Genomic DNA, 23,396 nt, shown 5'->3' with positions numbered 1-23,396 from the left:
AATCATGCATTGCATAATAAAAAAAAAAAAGAGTAGCTACGAACATAAATCGTAGAGCATGTCATTCGATTTTTCTCTCTACAAATTCTTTTTATTTTCAACGAAATTCGAGCTACAACCCGATCCAATGGCGTGGTTCACCCTGTATATTTCAGATATATAAATATACTTGGGCATATATATTACATACCATGATGTTCGTGTAAATCACACGTCTTTTGTTAAAAATAGCAGCTAATGGATTTTCTTCTGTTCTGTAGACTTCAAAAGATCAAACGTGAAAATACAAATGCGTCGCAGACACAGTGATGCAAAAATTGTATCAACTGCTCCTTCATATTCTCCTAATTTACAATCAGGAAAAAGATCCTTGGACGAGTTAACATTTATTAATGTTGTTAAATAGGAATACCTGTGAATCACTCTCCTTGTCCTATCTTTTATCCTTTTCTCTTACTGCTCACATATCCAATTATCTTCATACATATGTATAACTGTTACTCCGATGACAGTGCAAAATATCTCTAAGATCAAAACGAGAGACACGTGTCGAAATTGACGTGAACATTAAATCGCGGAACTATAAGAAACAACAAAAATCGACTTTCGACGATTCCAAACGACGAGCTTTCCAAACCAAACACGTTAGCATCGAATGCCAAGGCAGTCGATAATTCTGAAAATCTACTCGGCCACTTAACTTTACAGGAATTCAGCCCATTAATTTCAGGGAACCAATGTCCCAGTGCGAGTGTTTTATAGCATACTTAAATCATCGTCTCGTATTAAAAGTTAACTTTATTAGGATTTTCGAAAAATACTAAATGATATATACTAGATAATTGAAATTTTCATTTACCTGTATTATTAAATATTCTGTGGCGTTTCTATATGTACGAATAACTGCTTTTGCGCATGTTGCCATTGATTTTATAAGATTTTTGCATTCCATTCGTTGTAATTTTATTGCTTCTCGGATCTCCTCGTTTTTGGTTACTTTCTAGGTTTCTCCGTGTCGGTCATAAAATTTTTAGCACCAAAAGAATCGTGTACAAAGAAATATAAAAAATTGTTGAAAGAGACAGCAATCGAGATATTACAAGAGAAAGGGATCGAAACACGATGAAAATGACGATACAAGCATCGAAATTAAAACACGATATAGTCGCTCGATAGAAGCACGAATCGGCTTCGTTTATCGCAGATCAAGTTGAACGAGCACTTCAATAATTCACTTCGCATTTATCAAGCGAAATCGTCGCTCTATTAATTAACGTCTAAGGAGAATCGAGAAAGATACGCTCTAATCGTTGCCTGCTGTCGAAGCGCCAGAAAAACTCGAGTCTTTTTAACGACTGCAATTGGCCTTATTAATCCGAGTCAAGCACATACTTTGACCACGACCCATCTTCATCTCTGTCTTGACGATCCGTTGTTGCCTTACGACTAAAATGCGTCGCGGCGAAACGTTTTGCTTCTGGCTAATCTTGTGTAACAAGTTACATGACACGGCGTAAATTTTTTATCAGTCAGCCGAACGATGGTTATGCGAAGAGCTGACAACCATAATAGTGTAGGTTGGTACACTGTTATTTTTTTAATAAAATAGCATTCCCTCGCTGAATCCCGTTACGCAGAAATTAAATGAATGGCAAAAAAAAAAGAAAAAGAAAGAAGGAATACGCAAATTATCTGGCGTATTAATATCTTTCGAATGTCTGATTGCATAACCGCGATGCAAGCTTTTACGTTAAATTTTCTTGATAACGCGAGACAAGAGTGTACACTGGTTAAGCCTTGATAGAAGGATCAGTGCAATGAAGTCCAAGTTTTGGAGTAATATTTAACAATATTATTCAGTTTGATATAATAAGAACGTAGACATTAAGCAATGTCGTATTTCATCCTCGCCGTTCATTCTGCTTCGTTCAGAAGCGTAACCCCTAATTGCTTCAAATATGGTGTTACAAAGTGTTATATACGTCTGTGTATGTGCATATATAATATGATATAACATAATCAAATAAAATATATATTTGAAAGACTTAACTATGCAACACCGAATCCAATCATTTTGATTATTTTCGCTTTTCCATTATTTTGATATACTCGTTATTAGGTCTTCGATACTTAAAAACTGATAACTACGTCTAGCATTATGACACACAGAATTAAATTCTCTAAATTCTAGTGCGTGTTAATTACATTCAATTACTTTCCATAAATTAGAAACTTCAGTCTCTAATGTTTCTAATCTAATATTTTCAATGGAAATTAAAAACAATGAAAGTCATCTAGAATTGTTGATACCCGCAAAAGAAGAATTTAATTAAAATAATTCTGGCTAACGCTCGAATGGAACGAAAGCGGAAATCGATCTTTCGAGGTAGTCCGGGCGCCGTTCGAACAACACCGGTGCCCGAGGACATTATGATATTTCATATTTTCTCTTTGCTCGAAGTATGAATTCCAAGAAGGTAGCGACAAGGTCGATTGAAACGCGCTGTACGAATACGAAAGAGGAACACGAAGGGTGAGTTGGTCGTTCATGAACAACGCGAAACTGGTTTTCCCCAGTAACTACCGATTCCTCTCGGATTAAAGGGGCCACTAACGTCTTGTATTGCACGAAAGAAGTCTATTATTATCAGACTTTCCTGGTTGAAGCAGAAAAAACAAGCTGCAAACCGCAAATGAGCTTAACTTCCGCTTTGTACACGATGGATATCGTAGAAACTGATTTAGCTACATAAATATGAAGCTGAATATGCATATGACATATATACGAATGAAACAGCAAACGCATTTCTGCGTCTGCATTTGTCCGAAATTTTGGCGAGCCCGTGAAATGCGCTTAGTGTTCCGCGGGAGATTTTGAGATCCGGCCAGATGTGAAAAAGCTGAGCAACATCCGTTCGAATTCGAGCGTTTCTATATACGTGTTATGTGTTTAGTTTATCGCGAATCGCGTTATTAATCTCGCAATAAAAATTCAAATAGATTGCGGATCCTTTTTAGCCCACGGATCGATGCGTTATCAATGGAATTTAACCCTGTGGAAATCGTAGTTGTTCTGACAGATACATAGGTAGATACATGTAAAATCTTTTTATACCCACTTGTATTTTTAGAGAGACACGTTTTAAAATTTACTGACAGAGGATAGCTCGTGATATGAGTAGACTGCAAATGTTTATGTAAATTCATAATTTTACGAGCGCACATAGATACAGAGAGCAATAGAGCATAACCATAGAATACAAATGAATGATAGAATAATCTAAATAAAGTTTCGTGATTAGCGAGAAATATCACATGGATAGATAGAGAAGTCCTATCATATCAACTATTCATCCGTATGTTTACATAATCAGTATGATATACATATTTTGCACACATATGTACATATATATATATACATATATTATACATATAGTTATCATACAAATATACTATATGTCTAGCTAAAAGCGTCCAATGCATACAAGAAATTCCACCTTGAAATTCCCCTTGCATCGCGTACTTTGCCAGGAACCTCTCATTTGATGGGAACGAGTATAATTTAATCGTCGCGTCGATTCGTTATTATTCGTAAATATCGCATGAATAACGTCGGCGTAAGATCGGCTTCTTATAAAAACTCACGATAACATCGATCGACGGCCGATTGAGCCGGAAAAATATATGCATCTCGAGCAGCATTACGCATGTATAATTGCAAAAACAGGAAGAAGAAGGAAATGGATTGGTCTTGGGTATATGTAAATAAACACAAAAACCAAATCATCTCACGATCCAACGGAGCTCGCTTGTGACGCAAATCTACCCCCCTGGTGGCATTCTCGCGATGATTTCATGCACATTCGCGATTTATTCGATATATTCTATGAGCGTGGCGTGGCGGCGGTACGACGTATCGCGAGAACCGGTCTCCTCGTTCGACCGCGATTACTGGTACATTCTTCATTCGTGCAACATTTTATGAACGAACGTGGTTTCCGCCGCGACAACGGTAGCCAGGCTCGTGCGAAAAGGCGAGAGAAAGAATCGCACCGGTTTCCTGATAATCGGTTCAATGTGCTGAAAACCGAGAAAAATTCGGAACGTTACATAAGCGATCACGCTCCGTTCGCAAACATGCCCTCAAAGTCGATCGATCTCATTGGACTGCGACATATGGAATGTCTGTTTTTTAGGTCGCGTTGAACGATAACTTTATCGGTTCTAGCGATCGTACGCTGAAATCGAAACATTTTCGTCAATGAGTCGCAAAATTACGCACTATCTCGAGGAAATTATCGAATTTTTATATTTTATACGCTTCTGGATGTACAGTAAGTGACGAAAGTACTCGAGTACTTGTACAATCCTTTTACGAATATATTGCGTGAGTTATGTGAAACTTTTTGAAACTACGTTAGCACTATAATATCACGAATATGTTAGTCCAGTTTGAAAGAGATCTAGTAGAATACATAGAAGTTATGAAACGTTAATCAGAGGAAATGAAAATAATACTATAGAAATCACAGTTATACATATTTTATAAATATTCATTTTAAACTTTTAATTAGTACCGAAGGTGGTTTCATTGGAAAATAAGACTTATTAATATCGTAGAAATATTTGAATAACCTTTGCCAAATTCCTATATATCTGTACTAATATCATGTAATTGCTATCTACATTGTTCTATTTATTTCAGACTTTACTGATATAATCGCGACAATCTATCATTACAACGATAATGAAGTTTGAAAATGCTTCATTTAACACGCATAATATATCAGTCATAGATCCCTATCGCAAATAAAAACAAATATCGATATAATTATATCAATGACTCTATCATTCCTCTCTCTATTTTTTAACGCGTTGATCTTGAATTTTGAAAAATGAACGTTTGCATGTTTAGCATATCTTGCGAACTAACGTAGATAACGTTCACGTGTTATCACACCATGCACAAAGCATGGTAAAGCAACTAACTAATGCGAATACTATAAAACCGCGTGTGAATCGCCTTGCGATTATTCGAGGAAAAAGTAAGTTTCTTCTGTTTGAAGCTAGAATGCCAATTGTTCTCAAAAGGAGTCGAATCGATAGTTAGCGTTATATAACATTCTCTTGATAAATGCGTATACCAGAATCCGATGATGTTCGAAAATTGACTGGCAAATAGATAGCATATTGAGAAGCAACAGACTATTTAGATTAAGTTGCAAAAATAGATGAAAAATAAGAAGAGACGAGAAGTTCGGATTGAAAGTCGCGCGATGCATCAGTATAATTCAAACGTTGATAATACAACGATGATATCAACACTGGTTACGTAACATTTCGCGATACTTGCGATTTAACGAGGGGAAAATCGCATTTTAAATGGACTCGATATGTTTGAATATTATTAAACAAATGATAGTATCTTTTACATTAACCAGCGAATATGTTAAACGTAAGTGGACAAGGAAAAAAGGATTTTATCGAAATTCGAACGCGTTTCTCATGACGAATGTGCATACAGATATGCCGCAGTTTATGCGTCAATTAATTCGATAGCACGATTTTCCCGCTAAATGTAACCCCTGGGATAAACCATGACGAGGGCGATAGTATCTAAAGAGGTGGCGTCGGGCGCCGCGGCGCCAGTCGTCCCTCTGTGGTCAGGCAGAAATTGTAGGCCAAATGAAATGCAGTGGACAACCAAGAGAAAAAAAATAGAGGAGTCCAATTGTACTGGTCTCTCGAGTGAATTTCCAATTGGAAACTCCAATTGGAACCTAACTCTTTCATTGTTACCTAATGAATTTTTATTTACCTATGGGAAATTTGAAGATATAAAAATGCAAAGAATACGCGTGATATGTAAAAATATATAAAATGTCCAAAGTATAGTACTCTCTATAATATTCGGTAAATAAATAAATCTCTCTTAAGAAACAGAAGAGAGGGGGGAAAAGGATAAGGGAATCGAAATATAACAGACATAGCAGAAAAATAACCAAAGATGAGATACCAAAGTACTTGGAAGGGAGGATGAAGTGGAAGGACAGGAAAATTCTAGCCAGATTCAGATGTGGAAACGAGACCAAAGCGAGGGAATACTGGAAAGAAGAGGGAGAAGAAAGATGCAGACTATGTAAAAGGAAAGAAGACCTGAGACGTGCAATAGAAGAATGTGAAATAACGGCAGGACCAAAAGACATGGAAGAAACACTGAATGAGACTGGAGAAGGACTAATGGAATTAAAAGCAATAATAGAGAAGAGGAGGGCAAGGGCAATACAAGACGGGGAGGAAAAACAAGAAGGTAGCACAGCAAGGAGGCAAAAGACCAAAAGTGGCAATAACGTGTAGTCATAAGTTGTAATAGTGTTTAGTGATTAATTTTAGCTGTGAGAGATAGAATAAGCTAAGGGAGTGCAATAAAATAGAGTAGGTAAGAGGGAAGGTAGATATATAAGGTGCAAAATAAGTGTAAGAAATGTAAATCGAAAGGCACGGACTAAGATAAATAATAATAAAAAATAATAAATCTCTCTTATTTTACAGACGGTTACAAAAGTGAATATTTTTTCAACTGTATGATGTCACCTATATAAATATTTCATTATCGTTATTATTAGATACAAATGTTTTAAGAGCGTACCGACATCGCGATCTAAGATAGAATGTTTCTACCAAAGAAAATTGATAATACTGTAAATCTATCAATATGTATAGAGGACATAAAAAGTTGGCATATCTAAAGTAGTATATCTAGTAAGAAAGTACGAAGGAAGCGGTTTGGCCGAGAATTGAGAATGGGAAAGGCTGCATCGGGCGAGAAGGTGGCACCGCCATAAATTGTTAAGATCAGTGTAGATTGACGGTGATTGAGACTAGATTACAAAGACCTTGAGTCGCTTAACACCCGACGCTGGATTCATTGACCGTTATTCCTCCGAGAAATTTTGCCGAGGCTCGGCTAAGAACGCAAAACGATCCTGACCAGGTCCTTGACAACTTTTAGGCATATGATAATTTGCCGGCGTGTGCATTCGCATCCAAATATCCGAATTAAGCCTCTCCAACTCCTCGAACAAAAATATTGAGATACCAGGCTGATAAAGTGATTCGACAAAAAAGGGAATAAGTAGAAAGAAAAAGAGATGGATAAAAAGTGAAAGAAGAAAATAAGGAAAAAAGGAATGATAATTTGCTGATCTTTAACTGTATTAGAGCGTTTCAAAGTCTTTTCGAAGTCGTTTCTTTGTGAATTTTATTTCCAAAGGAAGACACAAAGACTTTTGGAATGTTCTAATAGAAACCTTTCATAGAATAGAAAGTAATAGGATGATCGTTACAGCAAGAAAAGTATGCAGCACAAGTAAGCCGTTGCATCAGTACACGTCGATGAAACGATTATTATTATTCAAATGGATCTGCATCGATATTAAAACGCTCGTTTAGATTCACTGTGCTAGCCGCGGCTCGTTCGTTGCCATCAATTAAACGAGTACACTGAAGCCAATACGTTCGTAGAACTTTGGACAATTTTGATAAGGACCCAATTGATTTATTTTCCTTACGTTTAATGTTCTTTGATTAATCTTGTTGCACGGTGTATTAATAACAATATATAGTAGCGCACATGTAGTGTTAATCGAGGTAAACACTCGACGATGAAGCAATCAATGTTTAGCATTGTTTACATTCAACGATATAAACAGAATCGACTTTTTTTCATCCGTTTCGACCAGCGTAGTATAGTATTTGTTGTAATCGACATTCATTCATTATTACCGGACATTTTATACTGTTTATCGTGTTATTAAATTAACATATTAATAGTATTACTGCAATGTAATACCGCAATTGATACTCCGTATCTTTGGAATTAAATCGCCAAGGATACGTGTTTACTGAGTTCGCAAATAATTATTCTATTCTTTATCTTGTAATATTATGATGTTCACGATATTAAGAAATAACGCTTAATCTCGTTGAGATACTCGGATACTGTTTACCTTCCAATCTTGCTTTCGTTTGAACAGAGTAAAAGACGGAAATAAAGTAATACACTACAAAATTAGAGAATCTATAAGTAAAAAAAAAATGACTATATGCAAGAAATTGGAAATCCAAGTAAATTAAAAAATTTTCTACCGATAGGAAAATACGATTCGAAGGTTAAAATAGATACACTAGAACAGTATCTTTTGAAATCAAATCCGTGAAAATGGGTTTCTTATCGGTAAATACACCGTAAAACTCATAGACAGAGAAAACTAGTTTCACTTCATTTGGCCACATGGATACCGTTATCCGATTCGAAAAATACCTGTCGATGATACGTGGACAACCACAGTGGCGTATATTTGACTATTGCGAGGTACAGATCTTACGATGGACGAAGTTTATATAACTACATAAAGTTGATATCGCTATATCACTATCATATCGGAATAAAAAGAAAAAGAAGATGAATAAATGCTACAACTAGACCATGAAGTTGGTCAATGACCAAGAGATTTCAACGAATAAACTATCATCATTAACTGGTATTATCAAGAAATTAAGAGACTTTCAAGGACATGATATCTGGTTAAATATACTTCTAGATATTGCAGACAATCATTGAAATTGTTATCTTGCTAGCGAAGATCTGAAAGTTTCAGAGTAAACCGAACTAGATAATAACCTACATTCAAAAGAATAAACAGACGATTGTAATTACTGAAAAGAAAGACATATGTATTTTAAAAAGCGTCAGGTCATGTGGCCCATCGAGCGTCGTTAACGAATGCGAATAACAATTAGAAGTCTTATCACGGGCCGAGCTCTATATGAACGGTCTTTTATTCTCGCTAAATTTAAAGACGTTCTTTCGTTTCTTGCATTTCCTTTGGTGTTGTACAATAACTGTTAAAAAGAAGAAATTGTGTAATTCATAAAAAAAGAGGAATAACAAATTCATCATTTCTTCTGGTATTATGCTGGTTATTTATATCGAGGATAGGAATAAATTTATATGGGATTTGAATCGTAAAATTTTCAGCAACGTAATTAATAAGAAAAATCAATTTCAATATAAAATAGAAATTAAGTGATCGTGGTATCCACAAACTTGGAAGGATCTCGCAAACTTTCCAATTCACACGTTGTAAAAACCGCATGCCTTAAACTCGATCGATCAAGTTGTAGGTATACGATACGGTATGGAACGGAAAAGCGCAATACGAAGACAGAAATATCGCAAGGTATCGGACGCGAAATCAACTTGATGCGTTCCGCCGGGTTAAAAACATCGATCCGCGTCTTTATCGTCATGGTAACACGTGCACTTATACAATTATCCTTGTGTGAGGCTATTGGATGTATGTTTCCATATGGCATAGTGACGGTATGCATGCACACACTTGTTCACATAAGTGCGCCGATTACGTACGGACGTGTACGTACCTCTCCTCTATTTGTTATCTTACTCTATCTTCCTTGCTCTATTCTTATCACAGCATGCTAAGAATGCATTTTCACGGTTTCACTAACACGCACTTCCCGTGTGACATGCGCGAAACGAACTGGGATCTCGTTCGGAACAGTATTGAAATAATTTTATGATCGAGGATTCCGCTCAATTAAATCTATAAATATCTCGTAAAATTATCCATGTAGTTAAAAGTGTTTAGTCGTAGTACACAAACTACATACATACTATTTTTAGAATAGTATTACCGGTATATGAAGTAGCGAACACGAAAATAAGATATATTTTCAAGGAAAGTGAAAGCAACTTTTGGTCGAACGCGTAATAATATTGTACGAGATTAAAGTAAAACGAGACTATGTCATTAATACGTACATATTAGTAATGCATATTGTGCGAGACAGGTTATACATACATACATACATACATACATATGTACTGGCGTGAATAACATTTAACGATTAATGTTGTGGATCTATATATATATATATATATATATATATATATATATATATATATATATATATATATATATATATATATATATACATATCATATATAATAATAGTTATATGGTGCACTCTTTCTAGTAAATCTACGCAATTAAATATTAATTAACGAATACTGTTGTGTAAGTGACTAACATTCTTGGAAGCTTGTTTACCTAGAATTAAGAACGTAACATATACACTTTATTCGTTTGTATTCGTTTTCTACAGGAAAAAAGTAATTACTTGTAAAATTAATAGCTACGCAGTTAATGTGTAAAAGGGCCAATGCCTGACAAACTCTAACGTGATAATATTCTACGAAGATATGGTGTTTCATTCGAGTGAAGAAAACAACTATTGTTAAATGATAACGACGATATTTCATCGTTAATAACAATGCATGTCAATGCATGAGACGAAGTTCAGATCCATTGATAATAATCGTATACACATTCGATGTATAGTCAACATTCGCTCCTCATTCTCAAATTCACTTGAATTTGAAACCAAATGATGTTACTATCCTATCCCATTATTTAATTCATACCAAGGCCGAGTATTAGGGAAATAACTGAAGTAACAGAAGCAACAGTGAATCATGTTTACTAACACACACCAAAACGAAATGCATTTATACGTGCAAGCGTGTGAGGCATCCATATTGAAAACAGCATAACCTCACTAACTGCTTCGTAGCATGTATTATCCTTGGAAATAATGTATAAAACCACAACATTCTATCTTAATCACGATTACTATTTAACTTAATGATTATTACTTCAACAAATTAGCCGCCATCTTAGTGAAGTAAACTACAAATACACGATTCTTAAAGTGTGCACGCTTTTGTGCATAACCTTGAAACTGACACATTCCAATCACGTATTCTATGATTAAATTTCATAAACATAATACGAAAGATATTTTTTTTACTCCAAAAAATACATATTTTTTAAATACATATTTATCTTGACATTTTATGCTTCAAACATTTATGCTTCTATGAATTTTTGACACGCAAATAGAATTACATTGAATACACTTTTGTTGGAAATTTTTCTTATATTTATTCACTAGATGTAAGTTAATATCACGTAATTAATCTTCACATGTTCGGCCATGTTGTGTTGATACCATGGAAAACGATTAGAGGGACCGAGAACGCAGCAGGGCTATCTCGTCGACTGGCAGGCGAACCATTTCGCAAATTTCCTGGTATACCAATCTATCCACTTACCGGCTGTGGCTTTGGTGTTTTTCCCATGATGCCTCCGGTTCTTCTTCTCCGATAATCGGCCCTTCAGTAACATCGTACACGCACTTTATCACGATTTTTATCACTTGTCTTACACTGGCTACGCATTATTATTCACCCACACGGCAGCCATTTGCCCTCTACCTACTCAGCTATAAAGCCTGCCTCGACGTTTCGTTTAGCCTTTGGCTTTCGGCCATTCGACAGCCTATGACGTCACGTAGATCTTGGTGACGTATCTATGCTTTCCTTATATTTGGAACATTTAATTCTAAAATTATAAAGCTATGAGAAAATTGTAAGCAATTTGTTACGTGCAATATCTTATACAAAACTTGCTAACACTTAATATTAATATAAGAAGCAACATTATTATTATAAGACTGTCATATATTTTTTCCACAATAAGCGGGGCCTTGTGATTCATTGCAAATTAAGCGGCACTGGCAAGATTTTGAAATAATCTGTTTTATCGATAGTCGGTTATATCTAAATCATAAGCTATAAAGTCGCGGCGCCAACATCTATGCGTCATAAAAAAATTTTTAAATTTAAGTTAAAATAACTAACATTTTGTAAAATGAAAATATTCTAATTTATGCTATATATCAAAGAGGAACACTCAAAGGGAACTTGTAATAAAAACAAACAAACGTAAGTGCGTGTAGGTATGTCCGTTTACTTCATACAATCAGGTTCTCTTTCACGAACACATTTATCCGAACTAAAAATTGAACAAAGAATATCGAAGGCAATCAATATATTGTTAAGAAATTGGTTTCTCGCGATATATTTTTTGATCCAATAAAAATTTATTTTGCAATAATGGTTTTGCAAGAATTGATTTGCTTCTTCGCACCACTATAAGACAATTACCAAAGCTCACAAGAAACCATACGTACATATCGTAACCGTATAATATATATATATCATATATATATATACCATCGCGTAGAAATCTATATTTATATATCATAACGTAGATCGAAAAAGACAATCATAACATACATACGTCGGGCATCTATATAATAATTATACGAAATACATTTTGCAAAAGATCACAACAATTATGCAAAAATAGACGTTATTCGACACGTGTCATAACCACAAGAAAAATCAAAACTTTTCGTCTTTTTCTTGACATTGCAACACGTGCCGAATTAACCGCAACACTCAGCAATGTAGGTTACAGTTATATATTCGTCGACGTAAAAGTTCTAATGCTTCTTTTTTTCCTTTCAATCTCTGTTTTTTAATTAATTTATTTTTTCTCGCGTTAACATTTCTGCAATAGCCCTTTGTAAAAATTTTTCGTGTAGTATCAATATCTAAGACCGTAGGATATCGGTTGCAATATCACTGCGACATATTTTCTTTTTACTCATTTTATTTTGTGACGATACCGTGACCAAAGCTAAAAGTTTCCTTCCGTTAGTGGTATCCCCATTATATATATACGAGTATCTAAGAAGACCGAGGAATCATCAGCTGACTATTTCATTACGCGAAGGAAAATTTCTGTGAAAACTTTGCCCTGATACGGATTTTGTTATATTTTTAAATACTTCCAGCGATGATATATAATGCGAACGAAATTAAGGCCCCTAAGCCACGGTATCCATACGAGCATAGAGGAATCAAATGTCTTTCGCTCCTCCTTTCTCTCTCTCACACTCTCACTTAAAGACTACACATTTTGACAAATAATTAAGTCATCACAGAAGCATCATATTATCATATTCAATTAGACTACATATTTCGTAAATGTTGTTGTTGTGTTAGCGCAGTAATATTACAATGATCGAGTACAAAATGGTTTTAAAGTTTTCAAGCCTAGTATAAAGCACTATTATATATATTATAAGTGTGCTTACATGTCGGCACGAACCATACACATATACTTATCATATATGTACTGTACTGTACACACATATGGTCGCAATTACCACTTACGATCTAATTGTAGCGGTAGTATTCTATGATTAATCTACGAATAAAAGCAAACTTTTTAACGAACAAAAGCAGAAACCAAAAACTATGTAAGAAAAAAATGAAGGATAAAAAGAGTCTTTATCAGGAGAAAAAATTTTTTAACGTATGACTCCGATAATCGCTATGACCTTTTTTGATTTCAAATTTAAACGGAATAGTTTTTTAACGGGGTAATTAATGAAATAACAACATTGTAGGTATCAAAATAAGGAAATATACTGAAACAAGCATTATAAAAGTTGTAAAATATTAGACTCAAACATACACAATTAATCATAAACATATAAGATATTTTTAATGCCACCTTCTAGAAGATCCACAATCGTGTAAGTGGTAGGCACATTATAACTGAAAATATTTTACATGTCCTATCTTTCAACCGAGGTTAGGATTAGGTTAAGGTTAGGGCTTACGTCTATGTATTCGTGTACATTAAAAAAAAAAAGAAATGAGTGTAGTTAGATAAAGACAGTGATATTCTTTGCACGAGTAGTAGGTGGGAGAAAAATAACCAGTTAATTCTCCATAATATAAACGTTTCTTTGAATCATTTTGAATGCTTTATCTAACTGTAATAAAATAAAGCCGTTAAAATTGCAAATCTCTCCAACTACGATTAAATCGCTTGCATTAAGTTCCTTAATTTTCTTCCAGCGAACGAAAATGGCACCAAGCGTAATGGAGTCTCGTAAAGCACAGCGAGTGCAACTCCTTAGTTTTAGTTTATTTCAAAATTCAAACACGTAACTCCGACGATCTATTCAGCGAGTGACTCTGCAAGCGGTAGTCAAATCCCGCTCTCCTCTTTCCCCAATTTTATAACGATGAAAAGGTATTTTAACGAGGATAGCGATCAAGAATGACGTTATGTTTACCCAGAACTGGCAGTTTCCTTTTCAGCGGGCAGGACAGATTGCTCGGACAGAGCTGCCTTATTCTGTCTTACCATCTCGGCGCGCCTCTCCTTTAGAACAAGAAAAATAGGAATGATATTTTAAGTGTAAGTTTACGAGATTCAACTATTCTAAAATAATAATGTTTAAATGTTTCATGCTAGAGGTGATATTAAGCTAACATCCATCAGGTATAGTAGCTCATAAATGCAGGATCATGCTGAAAAGAAAATGATAAAAAATTAGATATATAATTATACATAATATAACTGAATTCCTATGAGGAATATTTTCTGCAACATAATATGACAAAGCACGATTAAAATTCATTAAACGTTCTAATGATAATCGTATGCTACTGAAGTTCATAAAATTTCTACTGAAACTTAATCAACGAAACGGGTATAATATAAGCCAATATCTCATGGTGATAGGAAGTGAGAGACAATAAGAATATTGAATCAACAAAAAGAGGGCGAAATTACATGCTGGCGAATAGCCTGCACGCGACGTTGAATCTCTCGCTGTCGGTTCTGCTCCGCAGTAGAAACCCTCTTGTCAAATTCGAACTTTTTCACCAGAAGTTCTCTCGTGGCGCACTCATCCGCCATCTGACGCACTTTTGCTATCTTCACAGTGTTCTAAACGACCATTTCAAATTCCCTTATTGGGTAACATTGACGACAGTGTGTAAGAAAGGATTTCCACTAAGAAAACAACCAAGTTTGGAAAACTACATTCCCGTGTACTCGTGTTTTCAAAACTTGACCAAAACAGGTGTTACTTCTACAGAAGCGAGAAATCCTTCCTGGTAGTTGCCAAAACAATCTAATAGAAAACCCATAAAACTAATACCAAAGTCTAAGTTAATGAATAATGCATACGACTTACATGAATGCGCAGCTTCTCTTTCTGTTCACGTTCAATATTCTGACGGCGTTCATGAGCTTGATCTAACTTGCCTTGAATCTGAGATTCAAGTTGTTGCACACGCTCGGTTAGTCCTTGGCGTACGCGGGCAACTTGCTCCTCCTAATAATAAAAAAATGAGATTAAATAATATATAAAAGGATATTTTATTTTACTAATCAATAATATCGAAGACTGACATGTTCTTTTAGACGATCCAGCATCCTCTTAATATTCTCGTCCCGCTGAGCGGCGGCAGTTTTCAGCTTTTCTTCAACGGCACAACGAACCTCCTGAGTCTGCTGTTCAAGACTCAAGCGAGTTTTCTCTACACTTTCTAACTATAATCAAAAATAGAAAAAACATGATAACATTTATTCGACGAATATATTCAAATAAAGGAAGATCTCAACTAACGTGCTCTTTCAACTTGTTTTTCAGTTCCGCAATGTGCGCCTCTCGCTTCTCTTCTGTATTATTCATCTTAGCATCTAAAGATTCACGCGTCGCAGCAATGAAAGCAGCGCTAAGTTCATCTTTTTTGCGAGCTGCCTCTTCAATTTTGCTAAGCTTAGCAGCAAGAGCAGCAAGTTTATGAGCTTCCAAAGAAAGTCTTCTTTCCTCCGCTGCTCGAAGCTTGTCTTCAATAGCGACTTGTTGAGTCGGACTTGTCTGTGGGGGTGACGGTGCTCTCTTCTGTACTGTTGGCTCTGCTAAGATTACCTCATAGCACAATCCACCTTTGGACTTCTCTTGGCATCGAATCTCAGTTGCTATAAACGCGTTAATAAGCAAAATGTATCGGTAAATATATTGTTAATTTCAAGTCCTTGGAATTATTCAGAATTATTAATAATATTTGCTTCAATATATTAAACATACTAACTTGAGTACAATTTTACAAATTAAAAACAATTATTCAAATGTTAACATAATTGAAGAATTAATTTTCATTAAATCAACCAATTGCGTACATGCAAAACAAATTAATTATCGCTACTCGTAACGTGGCAAAAATCTACATACGCATAACGACGGGGTAGTAAACCTTCATGATTCATTAATTATTTTACGCGTCCCCCATCGAGCAAGGTGCAATTAAAAACATCCAGTCCCCCAGACCGGCGAGACACAATCCACTTTGGCGGAAGATTTCTCGATCTCATTCATCTCGGATTCGCTTCGAAGTACACGAGTTACGGAAGTATGACTCAGACCACAAGAAGGAAGGATCGATCAGCCCACGAGACGATTGTCTCTAGGCGCCGCGACGTCTAGCGTCGGCACACGCACCTTTCAGCGGCCACCCTACCGTACACCGCAACGGAGCGTTCTCCGACATTCGCCGCCTTCGATTTATAATTCACCGGCGACATATTGGCGACTGTTCGAGTCGAGTTCGTTGCACTTTGCAGCGAGCGCAATTTGCACGGAAAATCGATCAAAAGGTTATCCAATTTTCAATCGATAAAATACCATCTAGCAAGCAATAACATATAAAATAACAACGATATATCGTTAAACGATAAAAAGCTTTCTACTTTGGTCTATGATTCTTCTTTCCACATCATCGACTTTATGCGGTTCTTGAGTAAAAGTCAAACGCTGTTAATTAAACTTAATTCAAACGCGATTAAGCGTTCGATTACGTAGGTACTGGTGCAATTCCAAAGTTAATGGATCGACGGCAAGACTCGTTAATTAAAAAACGACGTATACTCACTGATGAACTTTACTTTCTTCGGTTGCTTGGTTCGCGGTTTTCCTTTGCCGCTGGGCTTCTTGAAGGGCGCATTGCCCCTTCTGCCTCCCGCTTCGAAAATTGAGAATCAATGAGTGTTGTATTACCGTAGGGACCAGGGAAATAGGAATCATGTTTTAATTAACGGGAAATCGATGCAACCGTCTCCTATCGGTTAACAAAGGTCAACAAAGCCAAGGGTGGCCATCTTGGGCCGCACCCCGATCGTAGCGAATTTTGTGGAAGCTTTCCTCATGGAGCACATTCGTACCGACTATTTCTTAAATCTGTATAGGTATCTGCACAAGCTCAACATAAGTCAAGATTTAATAAGATGGGAAATATCGATTCGATCAAATTACCGTGCTTATTGTGTTAAAGTATATGCCAAGCTTTGAAAATAATGAAACAAAAATAATATTAACACACCAAATTATGTAATATTGAGTTATATAAAAAATAAATGGAGAATAATGATGCTACCGGTGTAATAAACTTTTGATGTGGATAGTAATACCGATGATACACGAGTACACTACGAGTACCAATTGGTAGAGGGTAGAGAAATTGATCGAACTGCAGGTACCTAAGATAATACGATACCAACGTGATATCGACCACCGTAGACTGCGGTAAAAATACACCGACCATCAAGTTCAAAAAACATGTATTTAAAAGAAGAACATTTCAGGGAGATTCGAGGAGGAAATTGTCACGTTTCTCTGTGCCTCAAAGTTATTTAAACATAATATATTCGAACCTTGTCAAGAGCGAAAAGAGTTATTGATAATTTACATTTTTTAAATTGAAAAAAACAGAGCAGGTAAGACGAATAAAATAAACAAGGAGTTGTTACAGAATTGATTTAACGATCGCGATATCAAAGGTAGTAAGTAGCGACAATGAATAGAGGTGAAAAAATTCCAGGTAAAACTGCATGCAACGATACCATATAAAATTAGATTAAAAGAAATGTCTGGTCACGAATTTAGCGGATCACTTCGATCGTAGGAGTCATTCACCGCGATATCGACTCCTCCTCCCCTACTAGTTCTCTGCATAGCCGGCAAATGAATTACCATAGAAACAAAAAGATAAAAAATAAAAGAAGAAAATACGAAGATCGGTTGCACATCTTCCTTCCTAGCAAAGACGAAAATTTTTATCAAATAGAGAACTCACCTACGATGCCCAAAGGTGCTTTGCAGCTGTGACAGAAGCACTGCAGCACTGAATCGCGCACAAGACCGATCAGCATATTTCTAGCGTTTGTTTACTCGCTGCTGCCCGCGAATCGTGGTCCGTATTTAGCGAAATTAAAAGAGCTTGGCGAAAACGGCTACGAGAATGAAAAAAGGGAGCGCAGAAGAATCGGCGAGAGGACACGTCCAACGAGCAAGGAGAAAGGCCGGAAGTGGCTGAACTCGTATCTGGGGCGGTGGCTGGAGGGCGACTGATCCGCACAGTGCGCCACGACGCCGGGCGTCGCTCAATATCCACCGACTGGCGCCTCTTGCGCCCCTAGTCACGGCAGACCACTCCCCACTGCAGCGAGTAGCCTACCCGACGACAAGCCACCCTTCCACCTCTGCTAACCTCCAACCTCCAACCTCCACCTCGAGCAACCTTAACATGCCTATATCGTGGACCCGGCTGCCGGTCGCTAGGCACGTGTGGAAGCTACGTGGAGGCGTAAAATACCATCTGTCTAACTCCAACCACCGTCAAGCTTCTTATACTTTGACTCAACCTCGTACCACCAGCCTGCTGATCAATGGACGATATCTTCTTATCACGATCTTCGCCACATTCCGCAGTTCGCCGAAGCATAGTCCCGCGTTCTTTAATTTTTGCTATGTTAGAATTAGTAAGAATTAGATCATTATCGAAAATATTGAAATTGAATACCATCGAAGATATGGCAGTTCTTACACATGTAATCGATAGGTTTCTTTCGAACATTTTCTTTTCTATATTTGATAGAATTGTAAGAAAATGTAGACAAATAATATTGTAATATTGTACAGAGATGAGATTACAGTATCTAAAGATTGAGTTAATCATTTTTCCGCAGCATATCGATTTGAAAGTTTGCGAATATTTTATATAACCGGCGCCCTATTTCGCAACTATAAATCAAGCCCTACCGCTAGCTAGATCCTGCCCTTGCTTGGTTGCGACACCGAGGATGCGATCTTCGAACTGACGACTTTGCAGTATGCGCCTTGAAGAGCATTTGTAGAGTGCTGAGAAACCTTGTTTCGATTGTTCCGGTATCTGTGTTAAGCACTTCTACTTGAATTTACTTGAACCCTCGGAACACACAAAAGCCTCTTAATTTCCTGACATTTGAGAAAACTTCAACTTCGACTTTATTGTTATATTTCTTCGATCGACGTAGAACGTGATTTCGTTTCACGAGGAATAATTCAGTCGTTCACCCACCCTCATTTCTAAACGATCCATCAATATTTTTTGCCCTTCTCGATAGCTCTACATTGACACTCGAAATAGATTACTCTTTTTACGAAACTGTATCTTCTGTTTTGTCTATGGACACACCCTTCGTATCTTCGGATCCGACTAACCGTACATCGTATTCATCTTTTTTTATCCTCTGTGGTTATTTTTCGCAGTATTTTAATAATCCCGCGAATTGGTAAAATCGATCGAAACGAATGTAGAAAACAATACTAAAACAAATCGAAGCCAGAAAATGTAGGACGCAAACGATAATCGTTGTTCCGTAAACTTTTCCATTTGACAGAAACGATCGAACAATTGCAATGTCGGAACTCCGTGACGCATTACAATCGAAGGATATACCGTAAAATGAATGAATCTCCTACACGTGGATCGATATCGTGGAATATTTTCAGAACTCGGAACGAGGGAACAGGCGATGTTAATAATGCAGTCGCCCCTTTTTCTACTGGTCACGAACCGTGGTAAATTGCGCAGAAATCGGAGTGACGTATTCTAATGGAAGTACCTCGAAACCGAATCTCGCCGTTTCCCAAGGATTCTTTTTAAATTTCAACCTTTCCGACATCTTCATTTAAACCTCACTGTACAGCAGATGATACTAATACTATTACGTTTTCCTTGTACACCAAAGAAAATCATTTTATTCTCAAGCAAATAAATAATAAGTAACAACTGCCCGATAGCAATTCGTTAAAAAATCTATTCACCCGAAGAGGAAAAGAAGATCCATGGAATGTCTCGATCTCATACGATGTTTAATGAGTTTCACTTGCTCGTTACATTTAATTGGATGATTTAAAGAAGCGTTAATGAAAAGAAAGACAAGAAATAGAAGTAAAAGTTGTAGTTGACCAGTCAAGAAAGGTGCATCGTTTTAAAATATGGTTTATCGTCGCATACCCTTTAAGGCAGAAAGAAATTCAACGGTGAGTTTCACCGAGGGAAATCACTTATGGACATTTCATCCGATATATCTTGCACCAGACAATCAGATTAACCTACGCACTTCGATGTTACCATGTGTACGCTGTTTAAATTCTACCGAGTGTTAACTGAACTGCTCTCTTTCGCGCGTCCAAGAGAAACTTGAATCTCATCCTTCGGCACGACGAGAGAAGCCGGTCTGAAAAGAGCGAGGAACGAGGCTTCAAATCGCATGCTAGCAGCTGACGCAGCGTTCAATTGTGAAACAGCATTATTTATCGATACACAACACTTATGCGGGTCCCGTTACACCATGTACAGTCCGATAATGAAAGATCAATACAATCACTTTCCATATAATTATTCGCATTGCGAAATTACAGATAGCCATAGAATTGTCGCATTCAATTGATACATAAAAAAATCTATACTCAACCCATGGAGCACGTATGTTTCGTTATATGTATCTTACATTATATTCCATTCTGTAAAAAATTTAGAACAAACCTGGAGATAAGTTGCAATGCAGTGATTATTTTTTAAATTCCATATAATCCATCGTTTGATCATTTTTTAAATTTCATATAATCTTTTGATAATTTTTTAAATTTAACAATTAATTGTTTAACTCATCATTGTATCATTTTTTTATATTTTATTTAATCGGTATTAACTATCAAAGCCTTCAAGAGGAAAGAAATTTTCAGCTCCAATATGACAATGGGAAAAAGTCACGCTCATAAATATTGACTCTACAGTTACAAGGAAACTTTAAATTACGTTTGAACTAATATATCAAGCAGTCTTAAAAGCTGAACTATATAACTATAAAAAGAACAAAATGTGAAAATACAACAATTTATCATGTTTATATAGAATAAATACTCTATTTGCACAAATATAAAAATATCGCAACAGCGATTTATTAAAGAAACGCATTTTTATATATTAAAATTGCTGGTAGTTGAGAACCACTGAAAGGCGTTCAAGCACTGCAGTTGAGACAAGCTGCAGTTGCCACGGTGAAGTGCAGGCTGCACTTCTCCGAGGACGCCAATGGAGGGCTCTGACCTCTTCTCAGCAACTATCTACTTTTCGCTGCCTTAGGGTGTGTTCCTACTGCCATCTAAATTGCCTTCCTAATTAACGATCCTTTGTCGTACTGACTTTGTCATCCAAAAGTGTAAAAATCGTGTTACATACAATTCACGACTACCTTTTTATTTGACACGGAATTTTGGCTCATTACTCGTGGCGATTTACGGAACTCGACAGAACAATGACTGGAAGAAAGTCGTCATTACAAATATAATATGTATATAGGTGTACCGAACTATCGTATCGTAAATAACATCGTTGACGTGTAGTACATACTGATTTTATAAGATCGAACAATGTATACATGAATATACTTAACGTGCATGGAATGTATATTTGATGAAATATATTCATTACTTTCTTAAAATAAACTATCAATTTGAATAAATAACAATAAAAAACGTAAACATTTTATGTATTATATGTAAGATGTATAATGTACATGTCACGTATATATTGTATATCTTATCGCAATTCTTTGTTAATACTCAAGATAGTATCATATATATCACAAATATCGTTAACTGGAGAAATTGTTATAGGAAGTAATCGATTAATATCTTTGTTCAAAGATTTCATCACTTACATTCGTTGTTAACAGGCGACTCAGTAGCCGTAGCCATTGCTGCCGTAGCTGTATATCACTGCAAAACAATATCTTTCATTTTATAAACTGAGTTTGAAAAAAGCTAGATAGTATTTTTTGCGAATATTTATTTCTTGTTTCATGTAAACTACATTAACTTTCGTACATGTTTTGCAATTTTCAATGTAATAATCCCATCTAGAAAGTTCATTTCAAACAAAGGAGGGAGGTATATAAGGAAACTATATGCTATTTATATTATGGCCAAATTCCTCAAGGATCGAAAAGATTTTATTCCTGGAAGACGTGTCTTATAATACACCTGCATACGATGAAAGGGTAATAACTTTCTAGGAAAAGACAAAGCATTATTGCGTGTTAATCTTACATAAACGAAGTAAACGGTATTTGAAATTATTCGAAGCTGTCCGTACAATGTACAGTATATAGAGTGCAATGAACCAGCCTCACGAATATATGTCAAATTTGCTTTGGCTTGACGTACAGTGACTTCACGAAAAATCGTTTTCAGTATTCTATTCTATATTTTACGAAAAATATTATAATAAATTTATTTAAATGCAATCACAGAAAGTCGAAGTTACGATTACTTCTACGCATGATCGCGTTCAAAAAAACGTACTGCAGTCACGCTGTAAATCGAATGTGGAAGATGTCGATTAGGGTTTTTGTACAAAAACAACAGCACTCTCTTTGTTTGGTATTGAATATTGATTAAGCATAAACGAGAGTAAGCGGTGTCTCTTTGTTCGTACTCGGTGGCGTCCCTTTATCACCTCGTGAACTTACCGTCGTAAATTGGAAATAAACAAATTAACTTACCTGTTTCCCCTTTAAAAGAATAAATAAGTAATTATTGAAGAGTAAAAGTAGATCCTGCGACAGGAACAATCACGCACACACTTGACAATGCTAGGACTGCTAGGAGATCTGAACGGTCGGTGGACTTGCTGGCTTGCTGGCTGCTTTTATTGCGACATGCAAGTATCTCTGTGTATTTCAGCGATTCACACTGGTGAACGTTTGGCTACACATACGACATATACGTACATTTTGTCAAAGTGCTCGAACATTCGTGAGTTCTCATTGGTCAAGCTAAGTGATCGGTTCATCGAGATTGGTTCGTTTGAATTTGAAGCGTTGGCTGAATTGTACCAGGACGTGTCACGCGGGTCTTTTACTACGCATACGCAGTACCGTTTTCATTGTTTAAAAGATAACCATTGTAAATACAACGTACTTAAGCAAGGTAATCACAGTTTCCTTAATGTATTCTATTCATATTTACGTTATATCATATTATGTCTTATTAAGATATGTTTGTCATTATTTATTATAAATACATAATTCGGTAATATTTAATTACATACTTATGAATTTAAAAGACCTAATGATTTTTTACGCATTTTATTGAATTGCTTATAATTGTCGGGAGTCATTTTATGCAATTTCTATGATTAAAATATAATTTATAATAAACAATCTATAATAGTACAGTAGAAGCATTGTGAAAATACACGCATTTATATT

General features: G+C 36.0%; 2 protein-coding genes across 6 annotated transcripts in view; both read right to left on the bottom strand.

The window, feature by feature from the left end:
* LOC122572841 (nuclear factor of activated T-cells 5) overlaps positions 1-11,420 on the bottom strand; it is a 57,607-nt gene extending 46,187 nt beyond the window's left edge. The window contains exon 1 of one of the 3 annotated variants that reach the window (XM_043738378.1): positions 11,198-11,420. In XM_043738378.1, the coding sequence (XP_043594313.1) occupies positions 11,198-11,270 (73 nt within the window). In that variant the 5' untranslated portion in view covers positions 11,271-11,420. The remainder of the gene's footprint in view (positions 1-11,197) is intronic. The other 2 variants (XM_043738385.1, XM_043738382.1) reach the window with 2 other exon arrangements.
* Positions 11,421-11,870: 450 nt separating this feature from the next.
* LOC122572844 (stress response protein NST1) lies at positions 11,871-22,871 on the bottom strand. Of its 3 annotated transcripts, none has more exons than XM_043738389.1 (7): positions 22,689-22,871; positions 21,846-21,903; positions 15,427-15,782; positions 15,210-15,350; positions 14,992-15,132; positions 14,586-14,741; positions 11,871-14,171 (listed from the first exon to the last, which is right to left on the bottom strand). In XM_043738389.1, exons 2-7 carry the CDS (start codon positions 21,880-21,882, stop codon positions 14,079-14,081), a joined length of 924 nt encoding a protein of 307 aa, XP_043594324.1. In that variant the 5' UTR covers positions 21,883-21,903; positions 22,689-22,871; the 3' UTR covers positions 11,871-14,078. The 3 variants fall into 3 exon arrangements, with proteins under 3 accessions (XP_043594324.1, XP_043594323.1, XP_043594325.1); XM_043738388.1 differs by lacking the exons at positions 21,846-21,903; positions 22,689-22,871 and adding exons at positions 16,733-16,822; positions 17,933-18,319; XM_043738390.1 differs by lacking the exons at positions 14,586-14,741; positions 21,846-21,903; positions 22,689-22,871 and adding exons at positions 16,733-16,822; positions 17,933-18,314.
* Between the last annotated feature and the right edge of the window lie 525 nt (positions 22,872-23,396).

Source organism: Bombus pyrosoma, linkage group LG11, assembly GCF_014825855.1.
Source record: "Bombus pyrosoma isolate SC7728 linkage group LG11, ASM1482585v1, whole genome shotgun sequence".
In the NCBI taxonomy this organism is placed as follows: Eukaryota; Metazoa; Arthropoda; class Insecta; order Hymenoptera; family Apidae; genus Bombus; species Bombus pyrosoma.
The sequence above is the reverse complement of the archived record's forward strand: the minus strand, read 5'-3'. Positions and strand labels throughout refer to the sequence as shown.

Excerpts from the sequence above, each read along its gene's own strand:
- LOC122572844 (XM_043738388.1), bottom strand. The coding sequence starts at position 18,008 with ATGCTGATCGGTCTTGTGCGCGATTCAGTGCTGCAGTGCTTCTGTCAC. Across the intron at positions 16,823-17,932 it reads AGCACCTTTGGGCATCGTAG|CGGGAGGCAGAAGGGGCAAT; the intron begins GTGAGTTCTCTA and ends CAATTTTCGAAG. Across the intron at positions 14,172-14,585 it reads TGCAGGCTATTCGCCAGCAT|GAGAGGCGCGCCGAGATGGT; the intron begins GTAATTTCGCCC and ends CTTGTTCTAAAG.